Below are 24,396 nucleotides of genomic sequence, written 5' to 3'. Positions count from 1 at the left end.
ATAAGTTCTTACACTCCTAGGACTGGGTCTGAGAATCAACCAGATATCTCCTTGAGGAATGTGACCCTGTTGTGAACAGAATAAGCTTTACATTATTTAAACATTCATTAGGCCTAAAATGTTATCTAAATTATTAATTAGACATTAATTAACTTATCCAGGCCATAATCAACTCTCGTTGTCATCGCTAGCCTGCGATATTTACTGGATTAGAATCTTCTCTGCTGCTTAACGCTCATTGATAATTATATCAAAAAAATGAATAATCGAGACTATGTTTTTTATTGTACCGACTTTATGAATGATGATCGAGGCTAGGCCCAAAAGTCCAGTATTTGGCGTTTAAATCAATAAGGATATTAACCTTAGTGTTATTGTTGATGTTAAACATACATTATGCAAGAGCTAAATCTGCCTATTGCAGGTATTTCTTTGAGCCTGAAATGTTATCTAAATTATTAATTAGACACTAATGAACTTATCCAGACCATAATCATCTCTCGATGTCATGGCTAGCCTGCAATGTTTATTGGATTAGGTTCCGATTTGCTGTTCGACTTCCATTCATAATTCAATCATGAAATGGATAATCGAGACTAGTTTTTAACTATATACTATAGTGAGAACTGCCGTCTCTTTATCTAATCTCCCATAATGTATCTTTAACATTATCATTTTTGTTATTATAAGTTTTATACACGGTCGGTATACTGATTAATTCTATATTAAGTTTCACAATATCCTGTGTTGTCATAATTGTTCCTTTGTTCTAATATACATGCACATTATAATATTTAAAGCAATGCTTGTTTGTCGATTGAGCGATTAAGAAGGTGGACTTTCGCATAAATTTTGAGGTATTTAAAACGTACAAATATTATATTATTGTGATATTTCTATTAATAATAAAATTGTTTAGTGTTTTATATACCATTTTTGGTAGTACTGTCAATCTCTCAACTAGTCATTTAGCAGAGGTTTGTTTGATATAAATTCAGATAAGAATACTTCAATTCAATACTTTACTCTGTCAGTAAGCCATGCCTATTATTGTTTCATTCCTTCAATGAATCGCCTGTTTGTTGATTTGAAGATTATTAAAGATTATATTCAAATTACAGCGAAAAGCCTTTGCCTTGTTTGCCAGACCAAAATTCCTGCAACCCCCAATCAGCCACCTTACTTTGTCGAGTGGAAGGGGTGTATGTAAATTTTACTGTGGATGATCGACAACTGCAGATCGTCATCGATTGTATGATTATTGTAGAAAGATCTAATCATTATAACATTCGTGCCTCTATAATTATATAGGGTAAATCAGCTGTGAACAGACATATACACACAATTACACACAGCCATTATCAACCTACAGAAATCAATCAAGTCAAAGAACTGTTAGACAATCATTAAATCGGGGTTAATACGGATTCTGTACGTGTCCGAGTTCTCTGATAATAGTTCCTAAATTTGACGGATACTCCAAGAAGATTTTTCTTTGTGTCAACTCTATCAATATTACAGTAATCGTGAGACGATTTTGTTCTCATTTTCTTAAGCTACTTACATAATATGAAACGTAAAAAAGTTCCAAGACGTCTAGCTGTTTAAATGTCATAGACGATATATAAGCACCGAATGTTACAGGTAACTATGATATTAGTGTTTCTACAGACAGATTGACAGGTGAAACATTAAGATATGAGATATTGGTTCAAGAGGGATGGTGTGGATATGTGCATGATTATATAGTTATCACCAATATTCTATTGTTTTGTATGTCGACGATAATGAGTTATGTGTATGATTAGATAGTTATCACCAATATCTCATATCTTGTTTCACCTGTCGACGATAGTGATCAGTTATTAACCGTGACACTTATGAACAAGAGCATCATTAACGCTGCAATATACGTCCACATTCCTGCTTTGATTGATATGGTACTTTTTAAAATGAAGAGAATGAAATATTAAATGGCTGTAATATGACAAGAGGCAAAGAAGGCTAGGCGTTGGGTTTGTTTTGCCAAATTTACAAACAAAATATTAACAAAAAAGTGGGTGTGACACTGCCCCAGGGGGTCGGTGCATGCACCATAATAAATAGTTGCTGTCTTTACGGTAAAAGGAATAAATATGCAAAGTTACAAGATGGTCCATTCAGAATTGCAACCTGTAGACGATAAATACAAAAATTGGGCGTGGCTCTGCCCCTGTGGGATGGACATGGAACAGTATAAATAGGTACCACCCTGTTATTGAAATGATTGATGTGCTGAATTTGAACAAAATCTGTTAATTACTGCAACCTGTAGGGTATTTACCGATAAAAACTAACAAAAAAGTAGGTGTGGTACCACACCCATGAGGGTCGGGACATACACCAAAATAAATAGTTGCTATCCTTACAGTATAAGGAATAAATATGTCAAGTTCCAATATAATCTATTTAGAATTCCATTCTGTAGACAACAAACACAAAAATTGGGCGCGGCTCTGCCCCTGGGGTTTGGACATGGGCCAATATATATAGGTACAACCCTATGCTGGATCCAAATCTGTTAATAATTGCAACCTGTATATCATTTACAAAATATCAACAAAAAGCGGGTGTGGCACCGCCGAAAGGGCAGGGGTGGGGTGAAGGAGGGGGTCGTGAACCAACATCAATAGTTGCTGTCCTTAGGGTGTAAGGAATAAGTATACCAAGTTCCAAGATAATCCATTCAGAATTATGGCCTTCGGGCGCTAAAGGCAGAAATTAGACGTGGCTCTGCCCCTGGGGTTCGGGACATTCACCAAAATCAATAGTTAACGCCCTTAGGCTATAAGGAATACATATGCCAAGTACCAAATCGATCCATTCACAATTGCGACCTGTAAACGATAAACACAAAAATTGGGCGTGGCTCTGCCCCTGGGGGTCGGAACTTCCAGTTGTCGTCCTTAAGCTATAAGGAATACATATCCCAAGTTTAAAGACGACCCATTAAGAATCGTGGCCTGTAGGCAACACACAGAGACACAAAGAAAAAATGGGTGTGGCTCTGCCCCTGGGGGTTGGGCAATCACCAAAAAACAATAGGGGTCATCCTTAGGGTTTAAAAAATAGGTATGCGAAGTTTGGGCATGCACCAAAAAGAATAGGGATCATCCTTCGGGTATAAGGAATAAGTATATACAGTTTCAAGATGATCACTTAAAAATTGTGGCCTGTAGGCCACACACACACACACACGGACGACGGCAATATACATCCACTTTATAATGTGGACGTATAAAAGTGGGTGCTATTGAAAGCTAACTAGAGAGTGTCTCTTTCATCATTTCATGGTCAATACGTGTCCAATATACGACTACCAGCTAAAAATTGCATTTTGGTTATATAATACGTCGCGTATAACAAATCACAAATTTGTGATATGTGAGAAATATTAAGTTGTCTTCTCGTTTCGGTGTTTGTAAACACACGTACAATACAATAACCATGTGAGTTGATTTTGTTTCTATCAAACAAGGCCTAGCACAGTATTGTCATATTCTTCGCGTGTACCAGGGATTGGTCGGCCATTAATGGCATTGATTAATCATTAAGAGAGGAAGAGAGAAATGGGGTTTAACGTGGACTCGACAAAACTAGGTCATTTCGGGACTAACATATGGTTCAATTTTTATTTCCATAATTCGCTTGCGCGTAGGGGTCTATAGCAGTGGGAGAAAACCGGAGGGCCGGAGAAAACCTAGGCGACCCTACTCCTTGTCACGTACAACCGGAGAATCGAAACCACGCCAGTTGACTCAATGACCGACTTTATGATACAGCGCGCACGTGCTAACCATTCTGCCACCCAAGTTCCAACCCCCCTGATTAATTATTAAATTATTGAACAACATTAAATGCTTTTGTTAATGGTGATTGGCATTAAAATGTATTTTCGATAAACTAAACCGCAGATAACCAAAATATGACGGTTCTACCCGTATACCCACTTTAAATTTGTTAAAGATACATTGGGCAAGAGCTAAATTTATCTATCGTGGGCGCTTTTCTGGATGATTCAAATGTTATATAAAGTATTATTTCGACATTTATTCACATGACAAGCCCATAATCAGCTCGGTGGCTTATTTGACAAGTTTCTGTATTAAACGCTAATAATGGTCGAAATTGTCCTCTTCGCACACTGCATGACCTATGTCCGTTTTTTTATTATTCCTGTAGGGGGCAAGAAAATAGGACAGAATAGTTATGTGAGGATATTAAAAGACTCAATCTGATTAAAACACAGATCCCATTTCGTTTCATTTTTGTAAAATACGATGACAATACACCACACTCTTGGATGAGGTGTAGTGCAGTTTTCTATAGAATATGTTGGGACTTGTTGGTTTTTGGGTTGTTTTTTTTAAAAGAAAGACATTTGAAAGCAGAGGATTATGATGGTGCTAGAAGTCTATTATATCGAGCCGTTTTATTTAGTAAAGTAGAGTCGTGTGCCTTCAGCTTTCTGTTAATACAGAGTCAAGTATAAGAAGATGAACAATCAAAATGTTAAACTATGTCAATCTCACTACCATTATAGAACAAATTGCTTTTGTCGATTTCGAAACGTTTTCAAATAACCATGGCCAACGTGTGAGCTGTCTGCATAGCTAAGTGCTAAAGATAGTAATTAAGAACGACAACGCTCAGCGTGGTCTAAGATTAGTCGTAAGCCGATATTTATTCCTTTAAAGTTAGATATGGTCTGATATAAGTCTCCTAATCTTTTATGGGAAGAAGGTCAAGCCACCTTAACATTATCATAAATCCGACTTTTATACTGACCTACAGAAAGATCATGTTAGCGTGTATGGGTGAAAACGGCATGGGGAAAAATAGGGACTTAATAGAATCTCTAGCTTTTGATGTATGATAATAATATGTCGGACGATAGACGGAAACTTCGGGTAGGATTATTCTACTGCTACTTAATGCTTTAACCCACACGTCACGTACTTTCAACCTTATAACACGATCCTACTAATCAGCTACAAGAACCCACAAAAGTCTTCTATTATCAAAGCAACAATAAAGCGTCATATAGCGATGTAACAGAATATCAGTCTCAAAATGATTCAATTCCTTTCAATATTTACAAAGTTATGTGCGTAACAAGACGCCTAGTTTAAACCTGACTGATTCCAATGCTGGAGATTATCTAGCGTTGGTTTTTGGATTTTGTTTTCTAAATTAATCTGAGATTATATTTAGTGTGTATTAAGCCGTAAGAAATTTTTTATTTTAGCAAAAATGAAAATGACACACCGAGCCTTTAAACAGTTAACCCCCACATATCTGCCACTTTTAATCGTGTAATAATTGAAATTGACACGATGGTATCTGTTGTATTTTACAGTTCCTCTCCTTCATTAGTCTCAGAAAAAGATACCCATGGGCATATACTTGTAACATTGCAATGTCATACAATTTTTAATCTGCCTATTCATACAAATCACGTTTTCATTTGCGAGTGATAAATCGAAATTATATTATTTGTTATTGCGTGATATATATATATATATATATATAAAATATTCATTTGATCGTCCCATAAGAAATTAATGCACACGACATGCTGTCTAATTTTCCTGTCGAGCCTTTCAAAATACTCTCTAACTAATGTCTACCGGACTATATATAACATTTTGTGCACATACATGTATATATACTCTTCAAAAAAGTAGGGGATGTTCAGAACCAATGCAAAACTGCGGAAATGCTCTGCTGTTTTTATTAGAGGTAACCAGTGTACGTTAATAACAGGCCAATTGCCTACACATGAACATAAATAGTTTATATGGGCGGCTTATCTGACGGCTCCATTTCACTCGCAAAGAGATACACTGTCAAAAGTGAAAATGGACGTTTTTGATTTTTGTCTTAATAATGAGTAATTGCTTCACCAATCCTTAGACATTCAGCAATTCGTCGTGGCATGCTCCTAAACAACCGTCCAATCACGATTTGGGGCAATCTGACCTACTCCTCTTGCAGCGCCACGACCAATTCTTGCAGTGTTGTCAGTTCACGTTGACGTCGACGAACACGTCTCCCGATCATGTCCCAGACATGCTCTATAGGAGAAAGGTTAGGACTCATGGCTGACCAAGGCATATGGACAATATGGTGACGCTGGAGGTAGTCATTCACGAAACGAGCGCGGTGGGCACGGGCATTATCATCTTGAAAGATGAAACGGTGCCATGATGTGGTCACGGTAGTACACACCAGTGACCCTTCCTTGAACAATATGCAAGTCCGTTCTGCCAGTCATGGTGGTTCCTCCCCACACCATGACAGACCCACGCCCGAATCTGTCATGTTGTCTAACGTTAACGTTAGCATGACGCTCATTTACACGCCTCCAAACGCGAGCCTATCGGTGAAATCCAGAATAAATCTGGACTCATCTGAGAACATTACACGCGCCCATCGACGATTACCCCAATTTCTACGCTGCTTACACCATTGACGTATGTTTGCCTGTGCTGGCGAGTTAATGGAGGCACAACACGCGGTCGCCGCGCATGCAAATGGGCTGCATATAGCCGATTTCTAATCGTTTGGGGTGTAACTCTAATTCCTGTAACTTGGTACAAGTTTACAGAAAGCTGATTGGCCGTTTGTCCTCGATTTCGCAGTACCTGTTTACGAATGTATCGATCCTGGGCTTGTGTAGTGGCTCTAAGACGACCTGAACGAGGTCTATCATCAACATTGTGTGTTTGTTGGTACGGGTTCACAGTCTGCTGATCATAGACTGTGACACATTAAGCATGTTGGCTTCTGCTCGCTGTGTAGAACCCATTTGAAGCATGTCAATAGCACGTAGACGACGTTCATCATGTTGAAGACGTCTCATTGAAAATTAAACGTAACACTAAAGCAAAGATACGCTAAACAGTAATCTTATGCAAGAACCGAGAGGAAAGCAATCGTGGATAGGATAAACCATCACGCGGCAGTTTTCATCAACCCTTCCTTTGAAGGGTTCTGTTGGGGCGATAAGTTCTTCATCTGAGAACATACTCTCAAAGCATGTCAAGTGTCCATGACTATTTATCATATCACAACCTGCACATAGGTATTTGCATTTTAATATCCCCTATTGCAGTGTATTACCCTCCCATAGATTATGGCCACTATTTGCATATAGGCTATGCAAAAAGTCAAATAACCTATACTTGAATGTAGAACCAAGCTCTGTATTTGAATAATTGAGAAGGATTACTCAATTATCCATAATTCCCTCTTATGTAATTTTCTTCTCGGTCAATTCATCAAATAATTATTTACTTTGTAAGATTGTTGTTGATGATTAGAGTATTGACATTGATGAAGTTATTTTCTGCGTGACTTGTCTACAAGAATCAAAGCTAAAAATTACAATAGCACAGCTTACTGTTATGTTATCATCAACACGTATCATAATATCAGACTCGCGTACATTTAAAGATACGATGTTATATACAACTTAATGTTCTGTTATTACCAACAAGTATTACATTACATAAACTGTCATCGTAAGATTACACTCGCATAGCTTTAATCACAAGGTACAATATATACTTTTACTGAAACGAATGAATGGAATGGGGTTTAACGTCCTACTTTTCAGCTGCAACGGGATAATGAAGACGGGCATGAGTCATGCAGTGTGCTATGAGGGAAATTTCATTTGAATTTCAACTGTCAAGTGTACACACGGGGCCTCGGTTTTTCGTCCCATCCGAAAGACTGGATGCCGTTCTTTGCCAGGCTCTATGTCATGCATCACTGACAACGCGACAATCCCCGGGAATTCTCGGCCAACATCAGGATTGAACCCTGAACCTCCAAGTTAGCAGGCCAGCGCCATACTCACTGAGTCACCACAGTTTCTCTTTTACTTAAAGATAATATGTAAAGATAGGCAATCTTTTCAACGCACTAAAATAAAAGTCTTTTGAGAAATTCACGTTGTCGACATGTTTTGTTGTAATTTTGTATTTAAACTTCGGTTTTTGAAATGTGTGTCCTTGCTATAACATCTGAAAGGAATTCTTACTTCGGGACCTCACATTAGCGACAATCTTTTGTTTGTACTTTTGTATTTGCATTAACATTTGAGGCAGTTTTATAATTTGTCCATGACATCTTTCTAAACCATAAATCTTCTCTTAATTATAACTGTACCCTAGCCATTCTATACTGGGTGTATGTCAGTGACCGACAAAAATTTGGTTGAAACATCTGCTTTGTCCATACTGTAAATTGTCTCCACCAAAGAATTCGGGATTTTAAAATGTATGATAGTGTTGGATCAAGATAGCTTAGTCGACGAGTCAGCGATTGCACCAGGAACACCCGGTTCCACAATACGTCAAGACACTGGATGTAAACACTAATAATATTCGGCGTTATATTTCTATGGATTTCGCCAAATAAATGAAATGAACCGGGGTTTAACGTCCTACGTTTTTGCTCCATTCGGGCTAATGACGTCAAATGTTCAAATGGATTTTAGGGTTTTAAACAATAAATACCTTCTATATAAATGGCAGCCGCTATTTCTAACTAAGCGATTTATTTACCACTAATTGTCAAGTTACTCGTTTGGAAATGAATTCCATTAGTTAGAAACCACAACATTTACAAGCCAGTAAATTAGGTCGTAACGTTTCCAATTATTTTACAATTGCCACTCAACATTTTCCATCAATCTCGATTTTTCTTGACTCTAGGGTTAACAGCTATTTTTAGTGGTTTAGAAAAATTAATTGACATGTCATCACAATGAGAACTATCGTAAATAAGCTTAAAAAATATATAGAACATGCCGGCTAAAGGATGAATTTAACTGCAATGTACCAGACAGATAAGATTTGGTCCACTTGACAACAGGCAAACAACCAGGCGAGGGGGTTCCTCGATTGATTAAGCCAAACTTTAAAAAAACCAAAAACCCCCCAAAAAACTACAACATATCACTGAGGGCATTCCATAGCAAAGCCTAGCAGATGATTGCTGTATTAAAGGGATTATCCCAATTTGAACAGAGCCTCAAAATTAAAGTCCGTGTACCTATGAAATTTAAGCGCCAATATATAGAGAAATGGTGTGTTTACAGTCTCCAAATTTCAGCTCAAAATATTGAGTCGTTGCGACGTGAACGTCAAAACCGATTATCCGGACACTTAACCCTTTTAAGATTTCGGGACAAGTTTTTCATTGGATGACCTGATAATCGATTGCCGTTCCTTTAGGGGTTTATACATCGCATGACCCATGTGCTGTACTTGATAACGAAATGTAAATGTCACCTATACCTTATTTTTATAAAATTAAAGTCTGGTTTTATCCAGACAGCATAATACAGCTTGGGACATCGGTCAACATTTTCATATGAAGACTGGCGGGTTTAAGTTGTTTGAAAACGTATCACTCTTCAAAAAAAAAGTAGGGGATATTGAAATGGAAATACCTATGCAGGTTGTGATATGGTTAATAGTCATGGACACTTGACATGCTTTGAGAGTATGTTCACAGAGGAAGAACTTATCGCCCCAACAGAACCACTGAGCTGCACCTGCGACACGCAATTGCGCCATACACGTGGAAGGGGGTAAGCGTTTTTTTCCATCCACTGGAGCAAGGTGTTATGACGTCATATGTGAATTGTGGGTTAGGATAAGGGTTAGGAATGGCCCAGGGTTAGGGCTAGCCCTGTCTACATCTCGAGACTGACGAAATCTGCAGGCCACAGCCCTTATCCTAACCCACAATCCACATATGACGTCATAACACCTGGCTCCAGTGGATGGAAAAAAAAACGTTTACCGTGGGAGGGGTTCATTGTCAAATTTGACACTTCAAGGAAGGATTGATGAAAACTGCCGCGTGCTGGTTTATCCTATTCTTGAATAAGATTGACTGTTTAGGTATCTTTGCTGCTTTAGTGTGTTACGTTTAATTTGCACTGAGACGTCTTCAACATGAACGTCTACGTGCTATTGGCATGCTTTAAATGGGTTCTACACAGCGAGCAGTAGCCAACATGCTTAATGTGTCACAGTCTGTGATCAGCAGACTGTGGAACCGGTATACCAACAAACACACAATGCTGATGATAGACCTCGTTCAGGTCGTCCTAGAGCCACTACACAAGGCCAGGATCGATACATTCGTACACAGGTCCTGCGAAATCGAGGACAAACGGCCAATCAGTTACAGGAATTCGAGTTACACCCCAAACGATTAGAAATCGGCTACACGTAGCCCATTTGCATGCGCGACGACCGCATGTTGTGCTACCTCCAGCATCACCATATTGTCCATATGTCTTGGCCAGCCATGAGTCCTGACCTTTCCCTTATGGAGCATGTCTGGGACATGATGGGGAGACGTGTTCGTCGAGATTTGCCCTTTACGTCCATATGTAACAATATGAGCACATATAAATATAAATTTTAGTCACATTTTTTCATCCTGTGAAACCCAAACATAATTGATCACTCAAAATAAGCTCCACCAACCCTCGCAGTTTCAAAGGATGATATAGGTATTTCAATTTGCTCCCTAAAATGAAGTTTTACTTTTCATTGGGTACATTTTATGTCCCCCAATTCCAAACTAGCCCGTAAACGTTGAACTTAGTGAGACCCGAATTTCCTGAATTACTAGATAAAACGCATTTTCATTTGGCCCTGTCAATGCCAACTAAAAGGCAATGAACACGACTATGGGTTGTTTGTATAAATGTAATACAAGCAGATCAAGACTTTGAGTTATGTGGCGCGTACATGTGTAAGTAGAATCTGTATTAATGAAATGGATACGATTGATCATATACTTTGATGTAAAAAGGCATGCAATACAGCTCACGGTGAAAGTTATAAAATACATTTGATGTTAACAGAATAGTGGAAACTCAATTTCCCTAATCTATCTAAAATAAAATAAGCTGTACTTACAGATCTATCTAATACCAATCTCATTGACTTCAATAACATTGATTCACATTTAGGAATGGCTATATTCATATATCGATGTCTAAGATTTCCGAATAATTTCAAACTAAATCCCTGGGTCTCTTGGCGTTCATCCATCAAAATACCATACGCCCCTAAATCAAAGAGAAGATTATGGACTCCGGTTTCTGGAACCGGGACAGCACCATGAACTTGACGATCGACACCTGCTACGGCACCATAAGCCTTACAGGAATGTTGTAGGAATTCATCATTAAGACCCATGATTCTGGCACCATTACCACTGGCACCATCGCAGGCAATGACCAATGTTCTACCAATAATGTTATCTATTTCTGGTATATTATCTCTGGTAAACTGAAGTAGAAAAGGACATTAATTCTCATTCAATATTTCCATTTGATTTTCTGAAAAAAGGGCTACATGGTAGCACCTGTCGCTTGGATTGGATAACAAACCGGGTAAAGTATATTAGTCTGGATGCGTTGTCAACATTTGAGAATAATAGGTCATCGGCTAGATTATCCGTTTTTTTTAGATTATCATAGACAAAGTCTAAGACAGGTAACTATTTTCAAAAACAAGATGTTGGCGCCCATGAAATTAATTTAAGAATGCCATTTCAAAAAATCCATTTGATTGCATTGCCAGTTCAATATCCAACACTTTTAATTTTTGTATTGTAAAATTTCTCTCTTCATGGGCTATATATATGGGTTTTTTTTAAATTAACCCTAATTCGCCGTCACGATTCATGTTTGTTTACATTAATGTAAGAATTATGGGAATTATTGCGGGAAGGGGCGCAACTCTTACCTTACTTGGCCAAAGTTACTTGATAATCAACCACATTAAAAATCAAACTCCAGACTGCAAAGGTTATATCTCAAGTTAATATGAAACACACTTGTTGTTTGAATGATGATATTCTGCATGCCTTCTGGTAATCCTGAAGTTGCTTAAAATTTCGTGGGTGGCAATAAAACACCCGGGGTCGGATCCAGGCGTGGACCGGTAAGAAACTTCGGGATTTTTCAATCCTGGTTCTCACATGTCAGTTCGATTAGGGAGCGAGCGATTATTTTCTCTCAGTATGATTAAAACACAGATATTTCGTTTCATATTTTATAGTTCAAAATTTCGTTTTACTTGTCTTTACTACACTAGGATCTGGAAGAGTTGTTATATTACTGGCGTTTTGGTTGAAGTGAGAGATTAGCCTATGAAACGGTCTGTTACGGCGAGTTCTTGGCGTGCCATGCACGGAACTGTGGGTAAACCACTAGAAAATTTTCAACGCTGATTGATTAATCAATGTCTGGCGTCATATGGTCAAAAGTCGCTCGTACGACCCCTCACGCGACCTTCCAGTACAACTTGTCGGATCTCCATGTAGTGTAGGCCATCGAAAGCATAAAAAAAACGAAACGAAATAAAGATCTGTATTTTAATCCGATTGATTTTCTCTGTCTCTGTTATGGGAACAAGGAACATTTTTCACAAAAAAAACCCAAAAGACAATCGTATGTTTTTCGTTTAATACACACCCGTTAAATTCCATGTCAGAAAGTACATGGTGGTCAATTTAAGTAAAAGGTACATGTAGCGCTTACAAAATAATAGTTCAAACGTAAGTAAAATATCGAATTATTGTAACCAATCTCGTATATGTCTAAAGTGATTTTAAATGAAGTAGATCGCGTTGTAGTTGTGAAAAAAAATATGGTGATATATGGCAGTAGCGGATCTAGAAGCTGTGAATTTCGGAAGGTAGGGGGGAGGGGGGGTCTAGGGCGCCATCCACACTTTCTCCCCACAATGAATGTCAACAAAATATGTAATAAAATGCATAAAATGACCCGTAGTTCGCACACAGCATAATAATATTCTATTGTCTCAGAGCTTATGATTTTATCAAATTCTCGGGTGATCCCCAAACTTGACGTCTCCAATACTAGGTCTCCCTTGACTCGCTATACCAATCTCATAATGCATCATTACACACTACACCTGCCTGTCCATGTACCATGTGAAATTAACCTGCTACAGAATTTATTTCAAATCAAAGAAACATTCTTGTTATGACAAGATGCAGACGACCTAAACACGTTATTATTATATTAACTACATAACATTCACAATGTGCTAATGAAGTTGAATAAAATATGACGGACTAATCGCCAGAAATTTAGCAGCTAGAAAAACATATCGTGCGTTTGTCTGGTTTTAAGGATAATATCAATGTCAATTTAAAACCCAACCATGCCCAGAATAAACGTCAAATATAGACCATACACAAAATACACATATGGTCCACAAATTATTGAAATTGGTCGATTTTTAACTTATTAGACAAATAAAAAAGTAATAATATCAAAGGGGCATTAGGTAAGATTAAATAAAGAGCTGACAGTTCTCGTTAAAATAGTTACAAAAATAGGTAATGAAAACAGAATATGCTGAAAATTTCAGTCAAATTGCGTCACTCTGAACCGGGATATTAGCGATTCATTTCAGGCTAGCCTCCATCGTCATTACTACCGTTAGTACGATAATAAACAAAGTTTCGATTATCCATTTTTCCACTAAACATCGCAGACTAACGATAGCATCGAGGGTTGATTATGGTCTTGATAAGTTAATTAATGTCTTATTCATAATTTAGATAACATTTAAGGCCCAATAGGCAGATTGCATGTTTAATTTCTGTTATCTTTTCCGTACAAAGTTTCTCCATGAAAATTTTTTTAATAATAGTTTTTATTTCAGTACATACTTTGGAATTGTGAGATATGTGACGGGCATGGCTTACTGTGCCTTTTGACAAGAAAATGTGATCTTGCTATGAAATCAATCCGTATCAGCCCTGTAATCCGGGTTATAATAATAATTGGATGGTAGCAACACACAAGTTAAAAGAAGAACTTGAAGATACCCATGGTATGAGCTAAATTGGGACCCCATCTTTGATCGGAGGTTAACTAATTTTGTTAATTTATGAAAGATAGGTAGGTTATTAGAATGAATGTAAGGATTGTTAATTATCTTAATGTGATATTAGCTTTATTTCCATCCATGTTTTAATGTAATTATTAGTTTTCATTTAAAAAATAAATGGCCTTTTCAATATCCATATGTTTTCTAATTTCTATTTTCTATCTAGTCTGGGGGTAAAGGTTAGGCAGGAAGACAAAATTAATGTGGCATTATTCCCCCGAAAGATTATGATAGGGATCATACAGAAATGATGGTCAATACTTTGTACAGCCAGACCCGATGGCCAATATCTGGGGACAGTTTGTTTTTGATTCAAGAGTAATGTTTGCAGCTTCGAAAAATTTGTTTTGGCATTGATAACGCATCTGTTTTGTCTGTTGTAAATAGTACACAATATTTATACTAAACATGTCTAAAATCTGTACAGTGAAAATAAACTAGCTGTGATGTTGATAAACATGTCACAATCTACATTCTGAATCACAATGAAAGTTTTGTAGGCTACTCGGTATATTGATTTGAACGCACGATAAGTTTACGTATGGGAAAACACTAAAATCTATGTTAAAGTATGGATCGAAAGAGAGAGAGAGAAAAGGGGGGATTTCAATAATGCTTGCGAGCAGGTTAGACAGGCGATTGTGGCGAGCCACTATTACTTGGATATATATCAATTTATGTGTGTGCCACCGATTCTATTTTCCAAATGAATTCCATACCACGCGAATATATGATTATTTCGTTCTACACGAAATTAGTGTATGTCAATCAATGGTTTAATATCTTGGTATATACGAGCGTATATATAAATATCTATGTTGAAGGTACATCTACTTCACACACCTGGTGGAATAGTCCGTGAGAAAAGAATGGTTAAAGGTTATCGTCTGCTAGACATCCAGGAACAAATGAAACTTATAACCGACATGGTACTATAAATACTACACCTATATTTGAGCTGACAACATTCCGGTCGTGGAGTACACTTAGGTTAAAAAAAAGAACTACTTTTTTTTATTCCTTTCAAGAAGACTGTATGTTTCATGTCTATAATCACCAACGACATACATGTATATGGAATTATTTCGCACTCCAGGAGTCTGGAATCTTCAAAGCCAAGAGTCATACTTGAAACCTACTGGAGAGATATAGCACGTTCTTAGCCTACAAAATTATTAGTATATAATTGGAGTGACTGCGAAAGCTCTTATCACAAGTTATTGAAAATTTTCCTTCGAGAAAAAAAAAAAATAATATATATATATATATATATAATATATACTGTTAAATAACCGTCCTTTTTTTAAACATTCGGGTTACTATAATTGAACTCGTCATTTTAAAGCAGTATTTATATCCAGGGCCAGTGAGTGTGGAAAAATTAAGGAAGAATTGGTGAATTAAAAACTATAAGCCATCTGCCGGGGCCTTCGCGGTTATCGATTGCTCTAGGTAGGCTGACTGGTACCCATTATTAAAAACGAAACTGAAAGCGAAACTTTTACTTACGTCTTTGTTTCGTTAGGCGTTTTTTTTCTTCTTCTTAATTTTTTTTTTTTTTTTTTGGGGGGGGGGGGCAATGTGTTTTAGCAGAGTGACCTCCAGTTAGCCTGGTTATACCGTACGCCAAAATGATGCTAGAGGCCACACATCTTTCAAAAAGTTTCGAGCCCAAGGGATGGGAAGGGGGAGGGGGAATCAAGATATGTCAAGTACCTTTGACACGATAATAAACCAGCTATGCTATATCTTGTCATAACCAATAACGTCATTCTGAATATATATAGTACCGGTAATTTGAATGAAATTTTCAACATATTCATTTTTGATTATGTATTTTTGATCTAGTATAGCACGAACGACGAACTCTTCATCTGAATTGTACACAGTTTAAATTCAATAAATTATGACATTTTTTTGAAGAAATCACAAGCTATATTGGATTGACAGTGTTAAATCTCGAAACGCAATTTAAATGGTGAACAATGATAAAGTGGAATTTTTCAATTGGTCTTCTGTGAAGAAGTTCGTAGAAACGCAGTCGGGGAACTAATTAATTGAAGTATTAACAGAGCGAATATTTGACAAGTGCATTTGTCTCAGATGAAAGTACATGAATAAAAAATCAATTGCCTCTTAACATTAAAGATGCATTACGTAAGATATAAATCTGCCTATTGCGAGTCTTTTTTCAAATGTTATATAAATTATGTAAACATTTATTTACATGACAAACCCATAATCAAATCTCGAGACCGAGATATTAAATGGATTAGACCATCCATGCCATTCAATCTGATAACCTTTAAGTGGACCACAAAGGCAATGGTCAAAATTTAAAATATTCATAACATCTCTCAGAATAAATCTTACATAATATATCTGTAACTACTTTTTCTATCCTTGAAAGGTTACATCATGAAATCAAAAAATATTAATATTTGCTTACCTTCGTTCCCAGACGTAAATTTACTTTTTTGTTAAATTTATATAAAGCGCTTAATAAGTAGTCTGTAAAAACACCTATTCTCGTATAAAAATAACCCTCCTCCCAACATCCTTCTAAATTATCAAAATCTACTCCAGAACTTCGCAAAAACTTCACGGTTTTAGGATTAAATGCTATTTGATGAGGTCGATTGCACAGTGCATTTCTACACAATTCTTCAAAAAGTATCACATTTGAAACTTTCTTTGATAAAGCTGCCACCAGTACCGAGGTTAATCCGACAGGGCCACCACCGATGACTACAACGGTGAGCTTGGAATGAAGGCGTCGGAAGTTCTCTATAACAGTTTTTGTTAGAATAAAACCGCCAACAATCGTCATTGTACAAATGATATGATATACGGCAAGTGTGGAATGCACATACAGAAAGTCTCGCGGGTCACATTTTAATTTGGTAGTCATTTTGTTGAACTTGATTCTCTTGATTACATACGTATTGTTACTTTGCGTAAAGTCAGAGTTCTAACTCATCATTATAGTATATTCCTGTTAGGCATCGTCATGATGAATGCTTCGTGTTTCACCGCTCAATATACAAAGCACATGGTAGTATCTTCCTCAAGACAAAGGGCTTCTTTTCAAAATACCAGCCGAACGTTTAAAGGTTACAAGGTTGGTGGATGATATTAATGTAAACCTGAGGCAAAATATGTTTACGTCCGGTTATGAATGAGTTCCAATGAAGTCTAGCATCTGAACTTGATTTCTGATGTACGCTTCGATTAGTTCAAGAACAATCACCGAGTCCTTTGCGAAAGCAGACGACACAATATGTGGGTTTAATCATTTCCTTTGTGGTTTGATGTTAGCCTTCGAACAATCTGTGAAACTTAAAGTTACAAGTTACGTCTTATATCACAATTGATGCAGTAAAAAACTTACAGATACAGATAATATAGGGACGTACGTCTAAATCTAAACAGTCTTTTATGTTGTGTTTGTACTGATAATATAGTAAACCGTGCCGTGTAACCACATGTTGCAGAGTGACACAATTTCCTACAATATTACAATATCAATACGAGTTGTCTATCTCGTGTTCAATCAATCAACTAGGCGGCAACCATTCTACTTCTGCTACCGGTGAACACAATAGAAGCAAGATATTCCTCGCGGTTGATGACACACAATTTGTAGACTCGCTTCTATAGGCTACAAGACATGAAAATACTGTACATTTTCCTGTGGGCAGATTAGCCGAAGGTATTTACATAACACTGTCGCAATCGTATTAAAGACTGGATAGGAACGTGCGGTATCGAGACACTGGCAATTGTATTGAATGTTTGATTCCCACACTAAACTAGGAAAATAAAATTTGAATTATTTGTTGGTCTTTGTTGGTCTGTTGTAAGCTCTACATCTGAAGTCTTAATAAACAGACAGCCACACCGCTTTTCATCCACCTGAAGTCTTTTGCTGTAAATACATGTATATAGATAAGTATTGGCATTATTTAATATTGGTACAATAATTATTTTTCAATGCTATCTTCATAAGCAAAAACCAGACACGTTTGAAACAATATAAATGTTTTGTTTTATTGTTGAGTTTGTACTGAGAGGTACTTGTTTGACACAAACTTAAAAAAAAATACTACCGCTAACATGATTTAATATATCACTTAAGACTTGGAAAATAATCAGAAAATGTCCAGTATTTGGCGTTTAAATCAATAAAGGTATTAACCTTAGTGTTATTGTTGATGTTAAACATACATTATGCAAGAGCTAAATCTGCCTATTGCAGGTCTTTCTTTAGGCCTGAAATGTTATCTAAATTATTAATTAGACACTAATTAACTTATCCAGACCATAATCAACTCTCGATGTCATGGCTAGCCTGTGATGTTTATTGGATTAGGTTCCAATTTGCTGTTCGACTTCCATTCATAATTCAATCATGAAATGGATAATTGAGACTATGTTTTTTATCGTACCGACTTTAGTAATGATGATCGAGGCTAGGCCGAAAATTCATTCGCTAAAATCTCGGTTCAGAGGGGATCAATTTAACTGACATTTTCAGCAAATTCCCTTTACATTATCTAGTTTTTAACTATTATAATGAGAACTGTCAGCTCTTTATCTAATCTCCCATAATGTATCTTTAAGTGTTGATTTATCACTAGCACGGCCAACAATCTTAATTTTAACTCGATTTATAACGTTTTTAACAACCAACAAAACAACTGTTTTTGTCGACAAAACGTGTTTGATTTGGGCCTACATCCTACGCGAAATATATTCATTATATTTCCTGGGTGACTGTACTGGAGGTAAAAATCAATAGTTACCGAGTTCAATAAGGAAGTGACTCTGCACTTACAAACTTGTGTATCCGAGGTTTCGGGTTCACTTCTGCGTGGTTTTCTCTTGCAGTGGGGCTTGACGGAGGCCTTGCACAAGGAACAACGTCTTGATGTCCGAACGGACGAAAAACCCGAGTCCCGTGTACACATTGACGTGTACGTAAAAGAACCCATGACAGTTGAAATTTGAAATACGAGTAGACCATATCGACTCACAGCGCACTGCATGACGTATGTGGTTGCAGAAAAGTAGGACCTTAAACCCCATTTCATTTAATTAAAATAGCCTAAATAGTAAATTAATTAAAATAGCCCAAATAGTAAATTGATTAAAATAGCCCAAATAGTAAATTAATTAAAATAGCCCAAATAGTAAAATAATTAAAATAGCCCAAATAGTAAATTAATTAAAATAGCCCAAATAGTAAAATAATTAAAATAGTTGGCGTTGTTCTCAATATGTACGTAACGAATTTGTACGCGTTTCATTCTTATTCTGTTCGAAGGCATTATGGCGATCGGTTTGTCGGTGTGCGTCTGTCCCAATGTATGTTTAATTTGAGTAACTTAAAGGAGCTAAGTCTCTAACTCAATATTTTCCATAATATCCGAAATAAAAAACACGAATTAGAATTTAATATTGATCAATTTTAATCAATATTGATGGTGCTATGTTGCTGTTAAACTATAGGATCCTAATATCCAATTTTATAATCAGTAAACGAGTCGTGTACCCCATGGTTTCGGGTGGCATTTTGTAATGAACAAAGAAAAGCATATCCTACAACACAATGTGGAAGTAATTAGTAAAGGCTGATTCACAAACAACAAAATAATAATTTTAAAAAACGCATAGAATGCACTAAGTATTTGAACTGTACGCGTATTTCACCGAACATAATTTATTAGAAATTACAAATAATTTTCAAAAACTTAATATAAATCACTTTACATGCATTCATATTACATTACAGATACACTACGTGTATGTAATATTTAGATAGAGGGCTGGCCATTCTTGCTTTAATAGCTCAAAAATAGATAATGTAAAATGAAAATATTGAAAATTTCATTCAAAGTTCTTCATTCTGAGCCAAGTTATCACCGTTTGTAGTTTTGGCAAGATGTAGGCATTGTGGTAAGCAGGGCACTGGTATATACGAGACTTAGCCTCGCTTTCCCAATTTCAAATTAAATTTTTAAATGGTGAACCGATCTAATCTATAGTTAAAGGTTCAATACCACTCTTGTTGTAACTGAATAATATGTCGCAATCTTTATTCTAGTCAACAAATTGTACTATTTTACAATATTCCAATTAATTGATGATACAATTAGTGAGGCAGGTTTTCCTGGTGTACAATAGAGAGGTTGTTATTTTCACTATGGTCAATGTATTTGGAGGAAAGTTCAACAACTGGGTCTGTAAACTTCATACCTAGAAGAAGAAACACGCAAATTCGTTAGACGATGTATCGGGATACCATGAGCATGGATTCAAATAATGGCCGAAGTACCAGATAATGAGAAATATAGACAACTGGCCGACTATATGGTTACGCAATGGTTAGACGGCCAATTGACACAGATACAATGGAACCACAACCAAACCACGCGAAGAACCAACAACTCTTTAGAGGGTTGGCACGGACGCTTAAAAAAATTAATTGGAAAAGCTCATCCTAATATTTTTGAAGTAATGGAATTTTTGCAAGAAGAGCAAAAGACGATTGGAATTCAGTTATTGTAGTATTCAAGTGGCCAGCGACAACCACCTAAAAAGAAAAAAATACACCGATATCAACAGGAAGATTGAAGATTCGAAATATAGATATGAACAAGGAAGAATGAATTTGTTAGAATATTTGGACTATGTTGGACATAATTTTATGCGTGCAAAAAGTTAAACTTATGTGTTATGTTATGTGTTAAAGGTTGTTACAATTGCTCCCCAAATTATCTGCTTAATTAGTTTTATCCTTCAGCTTGGTTCTATTGTTCTTGGCGACTCAACCCCTTAACGCCGACCAAAATTTTTCCCTAAAACTCGGCGGGTCGGCGATATGGGAATGAATATAATAGGATTAGTATTCCATTCCTTATTAACGAATAAACCTGGCTAATGAAGACGGGTAATACATTAAACAAATACGCTTATAGTTTATATTTGTCTACAAATTAAAGATCATAGATGTCCTTAATTACATATATTTCAAAATACACAGAGTAATTGAGTGAACTGATCTGTAATATCCAGACGAAAATAGCTAAAAATGATGAAAATGATATTTATACAAGAGCTAAAGCGATATTATCATCGGTTTTCTTTATTTTAGAAAGTTAATTTCTTTGTAATATAAAACAACATAATATGGATTATTATGGGTTATAAAACGAAAATAGAATTTATACTGGTTTACGGGTTTACAGATAAATAAAGCTTCAAATCAATGCTAATTGTGGGTTTTAAAACCATAAACAAAACCCCTAAGGCAAACCCGTGGACAAGACGCACAATGTACACGCAAGACATTGCAAACAATAACAGTAAACACAAACACGTATTTTAGAGGTGTAAATTCTCTCTTCGGATATAACAAGACTTCGAATGATTCTTCAATTCTTTAATATATCGGAACATAAATAAACATATATCGTCACAGAGTACTGACAAGCCAGTTACTGCACTTAGTAAGGGATCCTAACTAGTGACTCCATCAATGTACAATTTTGTTATATTTTTTAAGGAAAATCAAATAATGGGATAAAAGTAAATGTTGTAATTAAAACTGACACGTCGATAGTTGAACAATGCATAAAGGTTTAAACAATATAATAAATCAACAAAACAGTGGCGGCGCCAGGCGTCGGTGATTGGAGGGGCAAAGCTGGGGCAAAGTCCAAGGTTAAGGGGGCAAAGGCACGAGCTTCAACTAGGGGTAGGGGTCCTCCCCCAGAAAATTTTGAAAAAGAGGTTGCCGGAAATGCAGCCTGGCAGTATTTCAGGCACTGATCGATGAGGTAAAGTGTGAAAAGAAAGGACTAGCGAATCACGACGAAGCCCACTCACGAGCGTCAAAGTAAGGAGTCCTCCCCCAGAAAAATTTGAAAAATAGACTGCCGGAAATGCTGTCTTACAGTATTCTGTCAGGCACCGATCGTCGAGATAAATAGATCTGCCCAGATACCGTTCGTCGCCTGATCACTAGTTTATCCAACTAGAGAACAAAATGTCAAACGAACGGACTTGCGAACCTCAACGAATTCCCCTTGTGAGCGAGTCCATTGGGGACCTCGCCAAGAAAATTTTGAAAAATAGACTGTCGGAAATGCTCTACAACATGCAAGTTTATGACTGAGTGGGGATGTGGGATTTATTCACCGTAGAAGGTATTGATTACCGAAACGTATCACAAATACTTTTTTTTATTTTCTAAAATTATTGGGGGGGGGGGGCAAACAGAGGGCAGACAAGATTGCCCCCCCACCCCCTGGTGTCAGCAAATGACGGGTTGAAAAGTGATGACAGGTTAACGACTTAGTAGAGTCAGTTGATCTTAAAGTGGTTAATTTAAGAAACATTAATTATCTTAGCGATTGACAGATTATCACACCATTATAGTATCATACGTCCACTGCGCTGTACAGTCCCAGGCCTGCAGTGAACTAGTGATACAAGTTTAACTCAAAATGAAAACAAATTTATAATAAGGGATTCAAACCACGAAAAAAAGCAATATTTCCCAACCGTTGTTATCGCATTGTGTCCTGATCAGTCATGTGTTACATGACATCTCAATACACCAGTGCAGTGTTTCCTGATCTGACGTCCACAACGGGAAACGGGTTCGTGGGGAAAAAAAAGATAGCCAATGGTTGGTATATGCTATCAATTTCAGTAGCTGATATCGGAGTCATATTAAACACCTTGTGGCTGAGTTACAGGACAATCACAGAAGAGTGAGTGTAAACAAACCGAAATTAAGATGTTATCAAATTACATATTGTTGCCTTAATACTTGTTTCTATATTTTAGATCAAGATTCCCCATTTTAGGGTTTATCAAAGATTCGTGTGAAAAGTTGTGGCACGCGCCCTAAATCTTAATTTCCCTAAAGTAAAGTTAGAAATCTTGAAAATACACAGTAAATGCAGATTGTTGGGGTCATTGAAGATTTGAAAATTTTTCTAAGGGGACCGCAAGTGGATAGCGATTGGAAACCACTGCATTAATGTGTGTTGAGGAAGAACGTCACTACCAAAATTATTATGAATTCAATTACCCATGGAAGTATTACAAAAGAGAGATTAACAAAAGAGGACGGGGTGGGGTGGTGACAACGCTTCGCACAGCTTTAAAATTGTCGTCAATATGCTAAAAGCGTATGGCGTAAACTTTAGGTACAGGTTGTTTCAACGGTTACGTCAGCGAGGCCAAACGCACTATCGCTTAAAATGAAGCGAATTGGGGTTGAAACAAATTGATCAGCAGTGAATATTCGCTAGGCCGCTACAACCACTGAGAGGGATGACATCAGGGCGGCTTAATGAACTCGCGATATTAACTTTTTTCTATCTGCAAATTAAATGCTAAAACATTTTTTTGAAGTATTAGAAAAATAAATAAAGTTGTTTGAAGTTTATATAGATACAAAAATATTTCCTATTTAGTGTAAATAAGCATATAAAATGAGTTAAAGGCGCCATTCTGCCGGGACCAGCTAACGCAACAACGTCTTATGTAAACAATGCACGCGCCATAGAGCCAATGATGGACGCCCCGTGATGTGACGTCACCTATAGAAAACATACTTGAACTTATAAAGTTCAGTCATCTAATACATGTATAAGAAGGTTTTTACAATATCTCTGTGAAACAGATTGGGGTGGAAAGTTGTGCAGCATCCGGGCTAATGAGTCAATTTTATCCCAGACAGCGGCGCTACGGAAAATTCTTGTCTCGAATTCCAACTGTCATTGTCAAGGGTTCTTTTATGGGTACGCCAACGTGTACACGCGTATGGGACCTCGGTTGTTCGTCCCATCCAAACGACAAGACGCTGTTTCTTGTCAGGCCATCTGTCATGCACGACTGACAGAGGGTGGGGTGGGGCAGGCGGGAAGTCCCAAGGAACGTTTTCGTGGCACCCATCAACGTTTAAAATGGCATAATGTATTGTGGGATAACTAATGAAACATGTAAATTTATTAGAAATTAAGTATAACCTGATAACATGGATGTATGCTTTCTCATTAACGCAGAAACCCCACAAATAAAATATTCATATTTTAATAACAAGAAACCAAACAATGTTATTGAGGTAGTTTTTATGCATTTGATTTCTATATGGCTTATACCATAATGCATTGGAATAACCAAGTACAGCCATCAAAAAAAAATTCCTTTATATTTTTCAATCTTGTAAATAGAAACAAATGAGCGTAGTAACCGAGCATAACGTCATCGCCGCAATCTTGGAATTGTGATGTCATATCAGAAATCGAAGTCAGTCAATCGAAGGGACAAACAGAACAAGAACAAGATGAGTAGCGCTTGGAGTCCAATT

At 36.9% G+C, this 24,396-nt stretch overlaps 1 protein-coding gene across 1 annotated transcript in view; it reads right to left on the bottom strand.

Annotated features, from left to right (window-relative positions):
* The window catches only part of LOC126815802 (uncharacterized), a 45,446-nt gene that overhangs the window by 18,573 nt on the left and 2,477 nt on the right, over window positions 1-24,396 (bottom strand). Inside the window, exons 2-3 of the mRNA XM_050541758.2 lie at window positions 16,459-17,937; window positions 10,995-11,369 (exon numbers count right to left, since the gene is read on the bottom strand). Coding sequence (XP_050397715.1) covers window positions 10,995-11,369; window positions 16,459-16,920 — 837 coding nt within the window. The 5' untranslated portion in view covers window positions 16,921-17,937. The remainder of the gene's footprint in view (window positions 1-10,994; window positions 11,370-16,458; window positions 17,938-24,396) is intronic.

This window comes from Patella vulgata, chromosome 3 (genome assembly GCF_932274485.2).
Source record: "Patella vulgata chromosome 3, xgPatVulg1.2, whole genome shotgun sequence".
NCBI lineage: Eukaryota > Metazoa > Mollusca > Gastropoda > Patellidae > Patella > Patella vulgata.
Note: the sequence above shows the minus strand (reverse complement) of the source record. Positions and strands in the feature narration are given on the sequence as shown.